General features: G+C 40.0%; 1 protein-coding gene across 6 annotated transcripts in view; it reads left to right on the top strand.

Moving 5' to 3' along the window:
• The window catches only part of DLG2 (discs large MAGUK scaffold protein 2), a 986,088-nt gene that overhangs the window by 892,842 nt on the left and 77,833 nt on the right, over positions 1-15,413 (top strand). For all 6 annotated transcript variants that reach the window (XM_066341286.1, XM_066341281.1, XM_066341282.1 and 3 more), the window contains one exon: positions 4,913-5,027. In XM_066341286.1, the coding sequence (XP_066197383.1) occupies positions 4,913-5,027 (115 nt within the window). The remainder of the gene's footprint in view (positions 1-4,912; positions 5,028-15,413) is intronic.

The raw sequence follows: 15,413 nt of genomic DNA on the forward strand, positions 1-15,413 counted from the left end.
TCATTTAACATAGCTATTCTTTATTTCTATGACCAAAAAGTAGCATCAAGCCATCAGATATAATATCTCCATCTTTGCTATTTTTATATTCAGAAATTAATCGATTTTGATGTTTACTTTCTTGCATCCATTTTTTGGCTCCCCAAAGCATCTATGACTTCCAGGAGCTTTCTTGTTTTCTCAAGTGCTTTCTGTATCCTCAGTCCTTTAGGCTGTTTATGAACTCATGTTGAAATTCTTTTAACTAAAATTGCAATATACTGCTTATATTATTAGAAGTTCTTGGTCCATGTATATGAAACACATATACATCACAGCGAAACTCATCTCAAACTGTCCTTGCTGTCTTTGCATCCATCACTGATCTCATAAACTCATGATATTTGGAGAGACTCATGATATGTGGAGAGACTTAAGTAAGTTGTGAGACTCACAAAAGTTCACATACCAAGTCTGACCATGGACCACCAAAGAGAGTTGATAGGAAGCTCAAAAGGGAGGGATGTCTGTGTGTTTAAACAATTCCTTCCCATCACGTAGGTTCCCAGGTGCACAATGGGTAGATGAGTTGGCAGAATTTTAGGTATCTAAATCACTTCAGCAGTAAAAACTTTGGTGTCTGCATCCCCTGAGATACCAATGTGGATTAGTCAAGATTTTGTAGATCACAGTTTTTTGATTTTGGCCAACTAAGCCTGAAGTATATCACTCTTCAGATGTGAGGTTTTAGATGTTTTTTTAACAGGGCTGGCCATTTGCCTTGCTTTGATTTCTCAGTATGTGAGCTAAGGAGAAGTTCAAGGTGTTTGAAGTTTACTCCCAAAGATCTATCCAGTCCTTTCAACATGGCCAAGTGCTTTGGAAAGGAAAGTATTGCATCAATATTTGAAGGTTAGAATACATATGAGTCCCAGATATAGCAATTGGCAAGGTGTTGAAATGAGGCAGAAGGAAAATCACCAGCTCCCTGTCCATTTATTCACTCTATTTATTTGCCTGTATGAGGCTGGAAAACATTACTTATTCAAACTGGTGTCTTTATTTGATTGATGTGCTAGTTTGGCCTTGGTTGGCTTGGGGGCACTTCACATTGTAGCCATTCAAGCTGACTCTTCTCTGTTTCCTCACTGACCAGAGAGCTGAGTGGAGCCAACAATAGAAAACAGACTCTTGGCAAAATGGGGATTTGCCTGTGGCAGCACTGCCAGAGCCCTGAAAGTTGGTCTTGTGCTCCCTGCAGCTGGGCCACTCCTCACAGCAGCAATCTCCTCTCCCACATTCGCTGCCACCAGCTCCACCAGTCCACTTTTTTCTATCTGTGTCTTTGGAACAGCCAAATTCAGGTCTGCCTATACTGCCATGAGCCCTGGGCCAGCTCTAAACTGGGGTATGAGCAAACACTTCCCTCTGCCCCATTTCCCCTGTTTTTCATAGGAAGAATCCCAGAGCCACAGGCCAGCACAAACCATTGTATCATCAGTTCTGACCCCAGAAATACTATAGGTTACAGTTTGCTCACCCATTTGCCTTTCTAGCTTAATGTGTAGTTTTATCAGTTTCTTAAGCTGCCAGAGTTGTTAAATCATTACTAAATCAGGCAACAGGTAGGAATTTTGCAGATGGATTGTAGTAAGTCAAATTTGGGAAGTTTTGCTAATGAAGCATTTCCAGTAGCAACATATTCTTTGTTCTCCTTTCTTCAAAGAGCATGAAATTGGTGAATCGGCTTTGACTGTATTTTTTGTTAGTATGTCACAACCTCAGTGTCTTTTTAATTGTGTAGGAGCTTTGAAAGTGTGGTGTTTAGATTCAGTGCTGAATTTGAAGGAAGCATGAAGTGGTTTTCTGGACTTTGGCGCTGTCCCTTTTCACACCTAACAAATGCAAAGCTATTAGGAGACAGCTCGCCTGGAATGACCCAACGTACAAAGAAGTGTTAAGAAAAAAGGACTCTTTCCCAGTAGGCAGAACTACCACAGCAGTTCAGATGGCAGAGCATCACTGTTTCTTTTTCTGTTCACATTTCAAATGCATCTGTCACTGTAGTATCTAGGAATCAGTAGGAGAACTAGGAGGACTGAGATTAAAGAAACTCATCTGAGCTAAATACTGCCTGCACTGATTGTCGTGCAATTTTTGGCCCAGGCATTTGCCAGGAGGAAGGGACAAGTGTACATTTCAGTATTTTTCAGTACAAAAGAATGTGAAGAAGGTACAGTCTGAAAATATAGTCCCATAAAATTGGGGATTTTTTTTCAAATTATCTATGTATTTAAATCAATAGCAAAAGACATCTCAATAAACAAAGTGGCAGACTATTATTAGTACTTCAGTATTTTTTGGTATCAAGCAGGGAGGAGGACATTGAACATTGAGCTTCCATCACAAATGTATTAGACAATTTTTAATATGTCTTGTGGTTTCAAGAGATCTCTCAGAAAGAGAGAGATTCTTGAACTCAGAATAGGTTTACAGACAGTTAAAAAAGGTTAAATTACAAGTGTGCTCTAAAGTCAGAACACAAGCGATAATCATCATCTGACCAAGCCGTAGTCATTTGAGTATCTGATGTTCAAGTTGCAAATAGCTGGATGCTGTGCTAGAGAAAATCAGATTTTCAGTCCTCTCTTCTCACTCTCCAGATTGGTGTCTAAATCTGGGAGTTACTCCCACACCTTACATACACAGTCAGGCTGGGATGGGGATGCTTATTAAAGGGAAAGTTGCTCTGCTGTAGGTCATTCATATCCTTGGTGTTGCCCAGATGTAAAACATTAAAGAAGCTGAATTACACTGTATGTTTACTGTCTTCTTCAGCATATCCACCATAAATAAAAGAGAGCTATTAACAAGCCCTACAATTGTAATATTCTGTCTATTTGTGTAGGACTGATACTGTATGAGGAAGAGAAATGCAAGGTTTGGTTCTTAAGATCACCTTTCCTATTTGCCAAGAAGAAATGTTGGATTTTTTTTAATGAAATGTAAGCTAAACAAAGCTTTGCTCAAAGGATGATTATTTACTAAATAAATTCTAAAGCAGGAGATTAGAACAAATATGACTCACATGGAGCAAACTTTAATCCTACACTGGGATAAACACTTCAAAACTAAACTCCACTTTAAAAAAAAACATGGGTTTGTAGGAGCCTTAGTTCCACTGAGAATTTGTGGTTTTAAATCTCTAAGAAGTTTAAAGATATACTCTAGGTGAAAGAAATGAGCAAGAAACAAGCTACAGAATAAACCTAAAATACAGTCTGCATGTAGGAGTTTCTCTTCTCCTGACATACAGAATTTCAGCTGCAGTCAGTGAAGTCATAGTTATGTGGGAAGACTGAAGAGTCTTATACCACAGCAGTGGTTCCCAACTGATGAGCAAAGTAGCCACTGTCATTTAACAGACTGAGTAGGAAATGCCAAGGAAGCTCAGTGGAAAGGGAGGCAAAATGTGTCAAGAGTGGAGGGGAAAAAACCCAAACACAAAACACCAAATCAAACCATTCTGCTAAGCCAGCTTGAAGGTGGCTAGTGTCTATGCAAAATGTGGGATCTTGGAAAGGTCAGGTGTTATTATCCAATGAAAATGTAGAGTGCACAGAATAAAATGAATTAGTTGTTGCAAAGCATCTAGACATTCTGGGAAGTGAGCCAGTAGGAACAGCAAATGATCAAACAAAAATAATGCTGAGTTCTTCTAGGAGAAAAATGCGAATGTTGCTGTCTTATAGCATTTTCACATAGCTCAGATAGCAACAAACAAGATGCAGAGCAATGGGTTATGAATGCACTGTAAAGATTTATTTGCTTAAGCTGGGAGGTGGTGGGATCTGGTGGAATGTACCTCCATCCTTTGAGGGAGGAAACCTTGTGTGCTGGTTTCATTTCTGCTCTAGCCTTGCTGTGGGGAAAGGGACTTTCTTTTGAAGGCATCAGTAAAATAAAACGTTGAGGTGCAGGGAACATCATCTTCTCTTTGCTGGCATCAGTCTGCAATATCTTACTCTTTAAAGTGTCACTGACTCACTGAAATGTATTTTGTACACCCCCTCAGCTTAGTCTTATAGCTCACATCAGAAGATTTCCTGGGTTTAGGTTGAATTGTGGCTCTCTATGCTGCTGGAGGTTCTCAGTTTCAAGGAAATAGAGCTTGTCTCCAAGACCTTAACCTTTCTTCTTGCAAACCAGAGCTCAGCCCATTGGTCACACGATGAGAAGCTGGAGGGAGGGTTGATGAGGCTGTGTCCTATCAGAAGAGTTTCACCTAATGATGCAGCTCTAGCTGATCCCATGTTGCTGGGCAGCAGGTCGCAACATTTTGCAGAGACACCAGTAGAAGTATGGGGGTGAACAAGTTGTGGAGGGGAGCAGGTCGGTGCTATTGTTATGTACCTTAGGTTTGGAATTTCTGGGATCACCCATCCTAAGACCGAGATGTGGCTCCACCTATTTAAAAGAAACAGAGCCCAAGCCTCAGTGGGCAATGTAAAATAGATGGCTGATTGCTCGTACGATGATTGTCTGGCTGCACTGGGGATAGTTGACATGGAAATATCTCCTTCATTTGGGTGGGATTTTACAGTAATTGCTTGACTCGTTAATAACTTCAGTGCACTGGAAGAGACTGATTAACACATTTTAAACCTCCTTTCCTTTCCTGAAACTGCGGGACCATGGGTCTAGATAGCTGATTCCTCACCTAGCCAGTGCTGAAATGCTCAGGTACCACAATAAAAAGGTCATATATTTACCTAAGACAATGCATTAATTCAAGGTTCTGTTAGACCTCAATTTTCAAGACATGCCTCACACTCATTAATTTAATGTTAATTTGCATTTAGCAGCCCTAATGATTATATAGGTCAAGAAAACTAAAATATCTTTATTCTCTGTGGTTTTCTTATCTCCTTAGAGTACGCTCGATTTGAGGCAAAAATCCATGACCTGCGTGAGCAGATGATGAATCACAGCATGAGTTCTGGGTCTGGCTCCCTGAGGACTAATCAGAAGAGGTCACTGTATGTCAGGTAAGCAGGAAGAGCCTTCTCCTGGGAATATGTCAGCAGCTACCTTGTCTATGCCTGATGTGTGCTGTTGGTTTGGCAAAGTGGGAAAGAAGTCTGAGGAGCTGCCTTGAAATGAACTGGGAAATGCATCCATCTTACAAGCACAGCATCATTAATAAGAAAATTGGTTAAAAGCCCTATTTGCCCTATTTGACTATTTCAAGTAATGTGCAAAGAGCATTACACTTTTACAGGAATTTGTGTTTATGAGATGAACATTCCTTAGCTCTGTCAATGTCTGAGATGGATACTGTGGAGTAATGATACAAGTTGTTTCCGTCTGAGGTCTTGCCCAGACATGGAAAAACCTTTTTCTTCCAAAACACAAACTCTTATATGCTATTCTAAGTGCATGGCAATCTGCTACTATCTCCTCACATATGTTTACCCTTCTATCAGTCTATGCTGCAAAGAATTTGCCATCTACCTAGCAAGATCAAATGTGCAGACGAGATGTTAAACTCAAGATGAGATGTTAAACTGCTGTCCATAGCTTAAATGGGGTCATGAATAACAAAAGAATTACCTTTGTAACTTACTGGGGGCAGTGGTTGTAGCTTCACTTTGACTGTACGAGCCTGTTGCCAGACTGGGTGTTGCCCAGTTGCCCCAGCAAAATTCTTGCTGTCACTCTCTCCTTTTGGGACTCATGGGGACTATGAGACTCTGTCAAGTATTTTAACGATCTTAATAATTATGCTTCTCTAGGCTTTCATTTTCATTCTCCTCTTTGTCCCCTCTATCCTCCCCATGCTCAGCATATAATTTGAAATTCCTGACAATCATGAAGTAGAGGGAAGCAATTTGTCAGCCTCTAGGCAGTGATAATTATTCACAGGGGAGCTAATTCAGGTGATAACATTGCAGAGATCCAATTAAGGTTAAATTCTACATTTTGTCATTATGCTCTCAGCATGAAGGAGTAAGGTAGCAGAGAAGGAAGGGAAAATTTAAATGTTAGCATGAAGGGTCTTGTTCTAATGGGCAACAACCACATGAAGCACTAATTGGTACTGCTGTCAGAAAGAGCAACGACTGAAGGGACATGGATCACTCTTACCAGTGACATTGCTGTTGGGTAAGGTCAGATTAGAAGTGTTGAGGTTTTCAATGCATCTCTGACCTTCCCTGACCTGAAGCAGGTTTTTTTCCAGAGCAAACAGAGTGACTTTGTTGTCAAGAGCTTTGGTCAGCTCCCTGAATTTGCACTTTATGAGAAGCTACAATTGTGTGTAAGGATGGATAGATCCAAGCTTCCTGTCTTGAGATAAGCTAGAAAACCAAAGTGTAGGCAGTAATGGTGTGAGTAGCCCAAGCCAGCAACTGCAGGTTAATTGATGTGTGCACATAAAGGGCTAACACGGGGTTCTGAACACCTTACTGCAGTTTGAACTGCAACAAAGCTTGATCCCCACTGTATGGGCATTGACCTGGTAAGCTCTGCTGAGAACTGAGGCTTATTAACTTGCACTCTGAGCCAAGCTGAGATATCTGTGCTGCATCTGGACTAGCAGCACTCGTGTGCACTGATGAGCCTGGTTTTCTGCTACTTCATGAATTCTGGCTGTGGTCTGTCTCACTAAGCTGCTATGCCCTGGTGCTTCACTGCAGGAGCCTTTGATGTCTTAGCTGCTTATCTAAATGGCACTTCCCAAACTACAAATGCAAAACCTGCTCTTTTATTCCCCAGTTGTTCCAACAAATGCCCCAAACCTCTGAAGCAGAAAACCACCAAAGCCTCAGTCACTTTTGTTAGCGTTTACTTTTTTCTGTCAAAACCCACATGGGCTGACGGTGTCCATGTCTGAGCAGCCTGTTTGAGAGGCTCTGTATCCCATATATTACCATAACATTTTTGTAGTGCAGTAGCACCTGCAGCCTTGTGCCTGTCACTGTCAGTTCAATTCACATGCACTAATTACCAAGGTACTTTATGTCTGTGTTAGGCACTAAGGAAAAATAAATCTGGGCTCAGAAATGTACTTGTTTTCAGAGATGAAAATTTTCTCTTTATGGATCCTCTTTACAGGCAGGGCCCATGTAAATAACTAGGATCTAGCATTTGGTTTCTATTCTTACAACTCAGGACATTTCTGTTTCAATGGATTATTTTAGTCAGCATGTGCCAGAGAGCTAGAGGCAAATGACCATATGTTGTTGTAAATCTCTAGCTGTAATGCCAAGTTTATGATTCAAGTTTGCTGTTTTCCTTTCTTTGGGATGTAGTGATTTTGCTGTCCTTCACTGAGTACAGCAAGCATGGTTATTTTTTAACCAGAAAGCTGAATTGAAGCAAATTACTATATTTTAGGTAACACAAGGAAATAAATTAAGATCCAGATCGGTTGTAATAATTGAAAATAAGCATAATTACCTGCTCATAGAAAAGCCAACAAAAGAGAGTGACAAAATGTAAAGCTACAGTTATGCCAGTGCATGTGGGGTTCACTGGAAGCAGGGTTTGCTTCTTTACTTACAGTCTGTGATTTCTCCATCCAGCCCCTACTAAAAAAGTATAGCATTGAGATATGTGAAAGAAGCTATATTAAATTAAGTGAGGCAAAATGTAATATGGGGCTAAAGGGTCAAACGTAGGTCCATAAAGTAGGTGGCTGAAAGCAATTAGAAATCTCACTTCAGGAGTGTAAATAACACAGGAAAGAGATCAAGAACTATTTGTTCAGGGAAATCGTGTAACTCTTTGATATGATCTTTTTTCTCTGCATATTCTGGTGATTCAGATTTGTATTTTTTTCTTTCCTTCTTTATCCCAGTCTGTCTCTCTGATGCCTCCTGGAATATTTCCCATGAGTTTCCAGAATTCTTTTTTTCTGTAGTACCTGTTGCTTTTGTATCACAGACCTTGTATCTCTGTGTGGGACATTATCAGAGTTCACAACCTTAAAGGCAAAGTAAGAGATTCCAAGGGAGAATGGAGCAGTCCTTTTGGGAGCCCTCAACCTCTTTGTCCCTAGATGTGTTGAGGAAAAGAAATACAGAAAAAAATGCAGAAAGTAAGAGAATGGGTAGGAAACATAAGAAATGTTATTATTCATGCTTTTTTTTAGTGGTGAAAGTGAATGAATTTCAATTGAATTCACTGACAGCAATGACAGACTAAAAACAAGTCTGCTCTTATCATTTTTAAGCCATTGGAATTCAGTCATCAGCTCATGATCAACAAGGAGAGTAAACAAACCCATCACCAGTTAAATGCTGTGCTATATACACACATAGCAGGGTCTTATGCAAATTCATGTCTTCCTTTTTGTCTTTTTAGCTCAAGGTTTTAAAATCTACTCTCATAGCATTATATATTTGTTTGTCTTGAAATAAATACATGCTTTGCTTTGTCCTTCTAGGTCCATATCAATAGCCAATTTTTTTAGGTTACATATGGTTACTGTAGCTACTCCTAGGAAATGTCATATCCTGTTATTTAACTCGCAGGTTATGGAACATTTTGAAGAGGTAAGCATCAGAGAAGTAAAGTCCTTAAAAAGCTTGGTTGAATTGGAGCAGTCATTGAAACTTTAATTTCCAAGTGTTGGAGGAAACTCAGATCTTAAGCAGTTTCCCTGTTGTTTTACTGGATTATTCCTGAACTTAAAGTCCTTGTGTTAGATTTCTGAGGATAAAAGTAGACACTTCAGTAATTACTACTATACGTGCAAAGAAAAGGTTTTCAGGAATTATCTGGCATCCAAAACTGCCGTCTTAGAGTCTGGTTTTGGTTTACAGATGAAAAGTAGTGAGATACGCTTAGAAGAAACAGTCACTGCACCATTTAAGCTTTATTCAAACCAGACAACTTCTGAAATAATGTTTATATTTTAAAATTCCAGTTGTCTAAAGCCACAACTAGGTACCCTGGAGGTGTATCGCTTGCAGAAATAACTCCAAAGCTTCACACCCCCCAAAACTTTCACTGCCACTTCTCTGTTTAAAGTCTCTTCAGTACTGTCAGTGACGAAACATGATTTCACCTCATCAGGGCTCCTTGTTGCCATATATGAGGGGACTGGTTCAGCTTCCCGAAACGCCGAATGAAAAGTTTCAGCTTCAGCACTACTTTCAAATATATCAGTACAAAGTGAATGGCACAGTTGTCTGTAAAGGGGGGGATGAAAATCAGGTCTGGGACAGGACTGGATCCAACTATAATGTCAGAAGAAGTAGTTCTGCAGCTGCCTCTCCACTGTGGAGGGAAGAAAGAACACTACAGTGGGAAGTGGGCCCAAGGGCTCTTCCCAATAAGATGAACTTTTTTGTTTCCAGTCCATGCTGCACTATTTATAAAAAATTTGCACAGTGCACAGAGGTGCCTCTTTAGTTCACCTCATTTTTGGCGTCTTCTAACTGGAATTATTGCTAAGCTGTGATAGATATGGGCCATGCAAACACATAGTATTATGTGTTAAAAATGTGTGTGTTCTGGTCCATTTCTTATTGAACCATGAGGAAGAATCTAGAGATTTGCCATCAGAACTTAGCTCAGCAAAAGGGAAGTCAAAGCCGAGGTACTTTGGGTGATTTACTCTCATTCCCAGCACAATGGATTCTCCATTAGGTATTAGACACCTTTACACAAATTTCCTGGACCTGGAAATAGGTATGTTGCCATATCATAGAACCATGGATGGTTTGGGTTAGAAGAGACCTTAAAGATCGTCTGGTTTCAAACCTCTGCCATGGGCAGGGCCATCTTCCACTAGAGAGACTTTGATTTTCAACAAATCGCAGAAATTCTCAGTTTTGAAGTTTTCAGAGCTACAACTGAAATTCATCAACTGAGTCTGATATCCAGGGCTTTTTTTATGCAGTGTCTGTTACAACCACCTTCAATCTCCCTGTCTTCTTTGAGGTAGTGAACCCCCATCAGATCAAGGCTCCAAGGGCAGAATTCTCCTGGGAATCTGCACAGCCGGTTGCAATGCAGTCTGAAATCTGCCTGAGAAATGCAATTCTTGGAAACATCATGGTAGTTAAACCTGAACACATGATAAGATCAGACTGGGTAATGGAAAGCTCTTAGTGTCTAGGTCTGGAAGAAGAAATGCAATGAAGAGATGGTTGCACTGGGGTTTTCAGAAGGAGGTACTGAGGAAACCAGAGAGAGGTATGAAATGGCCATGATTAAATACTCATTACAAGGAGAGAGAATATGTTTCTGCAAGGTGTATGTGTGGATATATATAAAGAAAATCCAAATAGATATGTTGGTGTTAATTACATGCTATATCTACATACACATTGCAAAAATCTTTACTTAAGTGAGTTGCCTGATACCGCTCTTGAGTCAGTGGAGTGCACTTGGCACTTTCAGAGTACAGTTCATGTCATCCAGAAGTAGACATCTAAAATTGCTCAGGCGAATCATGCCCTAAAAATGTCTCTTTCTCACAGTTGAGTGGAAGGAGCCTCAGGTGATTAGCTGAGATGTAAACATCAATATTAGAGACACTTCAAGTTGTGTGACCTGGATCCCACACACTCTGAAAATCTTTCTCTTTTGCTATCTCTCACACACACAAGTGCTCATATACATATCTAGGAGCTATAACATCAGCCTTCTGACTCTTGTCTCTGCATTCTTCTGCAACGCAGCTTGGAAACACAAACACTCTTTTTTAATTGGGATGGTTTTTTGCCCGTATTTTTGTTCCCCAGGATTCCCTCTGAATTCATTTGTCACTTTAGTTAGCACTTCTGAGGATCCACATAAACTCATTACATGGTCATCAAGCTGGATGAGTTTATGACTCCAGCATCTGGGACCATCCAAACTGCAGTTTCTTTCAAGTTTTGCAGCACTGTAGGTCAGTACAGATTTCTGGAGAGCAAATGGGGTGAGCTTGGCACTTAGACATTATTTTTCTTTGTATTAATGAGGAAATAACTATACCTTACATTGCCATGTCTGTATTTAATGGCATGGTAGAGCTATTGAAATTCCCTCTACTGAACATTAAGTGGAGGAAAATAGAATTTTAGTACAGTTTTTTACTTACCTCAGATTCCTGGGCATTTAAACGGTTCGAATTGTAGCACAGAATGGAAACGTGTATTCAGAAATTGTGTCAGAAGTGGCGTAATGCAGATAAGTTTGGAAATGGCCAGATAGGTACGCCCAAAACTAAATTTATGAAATGGTTTATTGGACTTGAAATTCCTTTTCAGACCGGAAATGTTGGAATATCACTCATTTCACATGTCCTGGTTAAGTCAGATGTTCTGAATATTCAATTACTACATTTTAATGGTTCTTTCTCTGAAAATAAGAATCTTTTCTACGTCCTCCTGATACAAATATTCTCCCTGGCTTCAGTGAGAACTGCTCGGATTCAGAACCAAGGAAATAGTGTAAATCTTTATTTTTCAAAGCAAGGAGGGTCACTCTGCATGCTTTAGAGACCTTTTCTCCAGGGAGACATTCAAGAGCAGAACCATATCACTGAATAACTGTTCACTCAGGTCTTCTTTAGTTATCAGGAACACTGAGGAACTGAGGAGGATGAGGGATATGCTGGAATACAAGAATCACCTAATACAATGGGAAGTAAATCCAGTAGTTTTTATTTATGGCGTTGAATTTCATGTTTAGAGCAGAAACATCTGGCTTACAGAACATGTGATTATCTGTAAAATGAAAAAGGAAGATGAAACCAGCTCTTGTCTTTGACAAAGCAAATCTAATATTTTCTTACAAAATTGAACTTGTTCACATGCTTAACAGCATTTGCAAAAATTACCATGTTCATCATTCTGCTGCTAAGAACAGAGAGAAGGAGAAATAAAAAATTTCAACTGAAAACACAAGAACAGACAGTATCTGGAATTGTTTTGTTGGGATTTTTTTAAGTGGCCTCTCACTGTCAGTGGGAACTGTGAAAATTTCACTTCTTTATATTATGCCAGTGAAATTTTCGCAGGTCTTTAACTGAAGTGTCCTAAGAATCACAATGCTGATGCCACTCTCAGCTGAGAGATGCATGTGAGAATTATTAGTCTTATTACTCACAATTCAAAGACCTTCAGGTTTAAAGTTTGATGGCAGTCTGGTGCTAAAAAACCACCCTAAAGTGTAATGCTGTAAATACAACATGTCTCCTCAATATGCTAGGACTGTGAAAACTGATACATTTGATATATAGTCAGTTGAAACTATTAGCCAACTCACAAGCTATTACAGTTTTTCCTAACAGTTACTGCATTTATTATTCATCTGCTACTTTTTTCCAATGTTGATACTAATGAACAGATAAGGAAAAATTATGTTTGTTTGCAATTCTTTGTAACATTTCACAAAGACAAAGCAGTTAATGGAGAGTGAAAACTGAACATGTAAACACATCAGTCAAACAGTCTCATCTCTGCATCTGACAGCAGCTCTTTCCTTCACATCTTCATGTTTACCATATCTGCTGCTCTTAGGTACTGGGTGTGTAATGGGTTCAGGGATCCCTCCCAGAGATGCAGCGCGATGCTTCGTTAGCTGCAGCATGAACCAACAGCCCAGCAAGCCTTTTATCAATGGGTGCTTCTCCAGCTGTGCCAAAAGGGGGCAAAAAGCAGATTTACTTCCATGTGGCTGTGGCTTTGGAAATCATTGACTATTCTGTGTTCAAAATTATGAGCTATGGTACACAGTACTGAGCACCTGGCAGGACTGAGCCCAGTGTCAATCAACCACAGCCTACAGGAATTGGAGATAACACGTTCTGCCAAAAGTTTAGAATAGAAAACAGAATATAAAGCAGCTCCTTATCAAAGCCATTCTTGCCTAAGTCATCTTACCTTTATATTTTCAGTAAAACTTGATGTATTTTAAATAACTGAGTGAGACAGGGAACCATGTCCTCAGTGCAGCATCATTAAGGCCTGGTGTGAAACAGCTTTTCTTTTAGCAACTTCAGTAGGCATAAGTAGTACACACTTGTGACCATTTTCCATATTGTTCTGTTTCATAAGTTATTAAAATAATGTCCCAGAACAGGTAATGTGCTTGACATGATGTCTGCTCTACAGAAGCAGCACACCCTATTCTTTTTTTAGGAGATGCCTTAATAGCTTTTCATTGCACATATATTGTGCTTTTCCCTTCCCTAGAGGGACTGCCTGCTTTCTGCTTCGGAGAGTAGAAAGTGTCAGCTAGAATTATTTCCAAGCCAGAAGATGGTGAGGATGAAGGTCTTGGTCTCATGTGGGAATAGGATTTATTTGAAATTTTTACAACCAAGATAGGCACAGTTTCAGCCTCATTTCTAAGCAGAAACTCTGAGCATGATCCATCGGTGAAGGGGAGGGGGATGTGAAAAGGAAGATAAACTGTCTGTGTCTTAAAATGGCTGAAAGTGAATCAGCAAAACATGCATTTAAGCTGTGTATGCTCCCTGTGAAATAGCAGCCTTGTCCAACAAATAGTTGCTTATGATGTTTCCATGTCAACAGCTATAATAGGACGCCATCAGTTTGTGCAGCTCTCAACTGGAAAAGTACAAGACAGTAGCTTAGACCATAAGCATAGAGACAAAAGACTATTGAATAAAAACTTGTGTGAATACATTCAAAATTGAAATCTAAATTTGAGCATTTGCACACAACACAGTGGCCAGTGTGAGAGAAAGAAGATGCTGGGCCCTACTGAAGAGTTTTCTCTCTGAAAACTTATACAGAAAAGTCATAAAGCCACTATAGAACAGGCTCTCCAAATCAGCTGTGTTGAAACTAAGCTGAGAACAGTGTGAAACAGGACATAACCCTGCTGAAAAGGGTAGTGGGAATTTGCATTCGAAGTTCCTTCCAATAAAAACAAATTAGGAGGATCTTTAGTTTCACTGCAAGGAGGTCCATCTCTGAGGAGGGAGCCCAGCCAAGTTAAGTGATGAGGCTAAGTGGGACCAGTAGTCTCTGCTGACCCTTTTACTTCTCATTAGAAATTACTGCAAAAATGCTCAATTACTCCAAATATGCAATAATTTGAGCCTAGGAGGATCTGGGGAATTGCCTACCTGAATTCGGGCCCATAACAAGCTCCTCAGGAACTCCATTTAGTCATTCCCTGCTGCCCCACTCTTGTAACAGGAAAAAAAGTACTAATCAGGTCCCCCCAGGCTTCACTGACGTCCTGTTGAGTAAACCCTGGTTTAGATGCAGCTACTTTGCTGTTTCTGCTGTGAGTGGTGCTTGTGTGGTGCTGGTCAATACTTAAAAGCTGGTGTCCAAGGGGAGCCAGCTCAGCATGCCAGCCCCAGCAGGTCTGGCACTGCTTACCCTGTCTCTGTCCCTCTTGTATACCAGTCTTGACAAGCAGGGTTTGTTCCTCTGTGAATGTTCAGAACAAATGGAGTAAAAAATTATTTCAGAAATTGACATCTCTCTCTCTGTGTCTGTATATGCGTGTGTTCATCTGCATTCTGCCGTATCTCCAACTCCACCTCTCTTGTGAAGACTCTGATTGTGGGGCTCATTCTCCTCTTAAAGATTCTTACTCTAACTGCTTTATCTATTAATGTAGCAAATAAACAGACTGTCAGTTATCTGGTGAAGAGTTTGCCAGATGTTCCTTGCCAAACAGGAATTATAATAATTAAACACTTTCTTATGCTTTTTAATTGACCATGAAGGCAGCCACATTCCTTCACCCAATATATTGGGCTGATACAATTATCAACACACCTATTTAGCACAGCATAATGTATAGTTCTATACAAACTCCTGCTTACAGAGAAAGCAATAGCATGTTACTATTTCTGCTCCTACACCTTCTTTCCAGTTGTTTAAAAGGGTCCTGGCATAGAGGGCAGCAGCTGAAAGCTTTGGGGAAAAAATTAGGGCAGAAAAAGTTACTTAACACTATAGAAGGCTTTGGGGGTTTTATAACCTTACATTTCTAACCACTTAGGTCTTAGTTATGTCTGTCTGGAATAGTTTTTACCTTAGAGTGCTGCTAATGATACCTGTCCTTCCCATTTCCAGAAAGTATCAATATTTATTTCACTCTGGGAGCTGGGAAGATCTGTAATCTTTCTCTTTTAAAAAGCACTATCTCTGCAGACAGGCTTTTTCCTGTTGATCTTCTTGAGACATTTTAGAGTCCAGGTAAAGGCTGCAGATACCCACTGTAGTAATTACTCCTTTCTGCAGAGACTGTAAGACAATTTGGAGAGAAAAGGATCATAGATGACCAATGAATGAAAGCCTAGCTTAATGGCCATCAAACAGTACTTTGCCACTTTCTTACAGATGATTCAAATGCAAAGCCATATTTCAGTCCTTTCTTCTGTTTCTATCTGTACCCAGCCAGTCAGACTTTGTCTGTCATGTTCCATTTTCTTGAGAATACTT

Source organism: Sylvia atricapilla, chromosome 2 (genome assembly GCF_009819655.1).
Source record: "Sylvia atricapilla isolate bSylAtr1 chromosome 2, bSylAtr1.pri, whole genome shotgun sequence".
Classification (NCBI taxonomy): Eukaryota; Metazoa; Chordata; class Aves; order Passeriformes; family Sylviidae; genus Sylvia; species Sylvia atricapilla.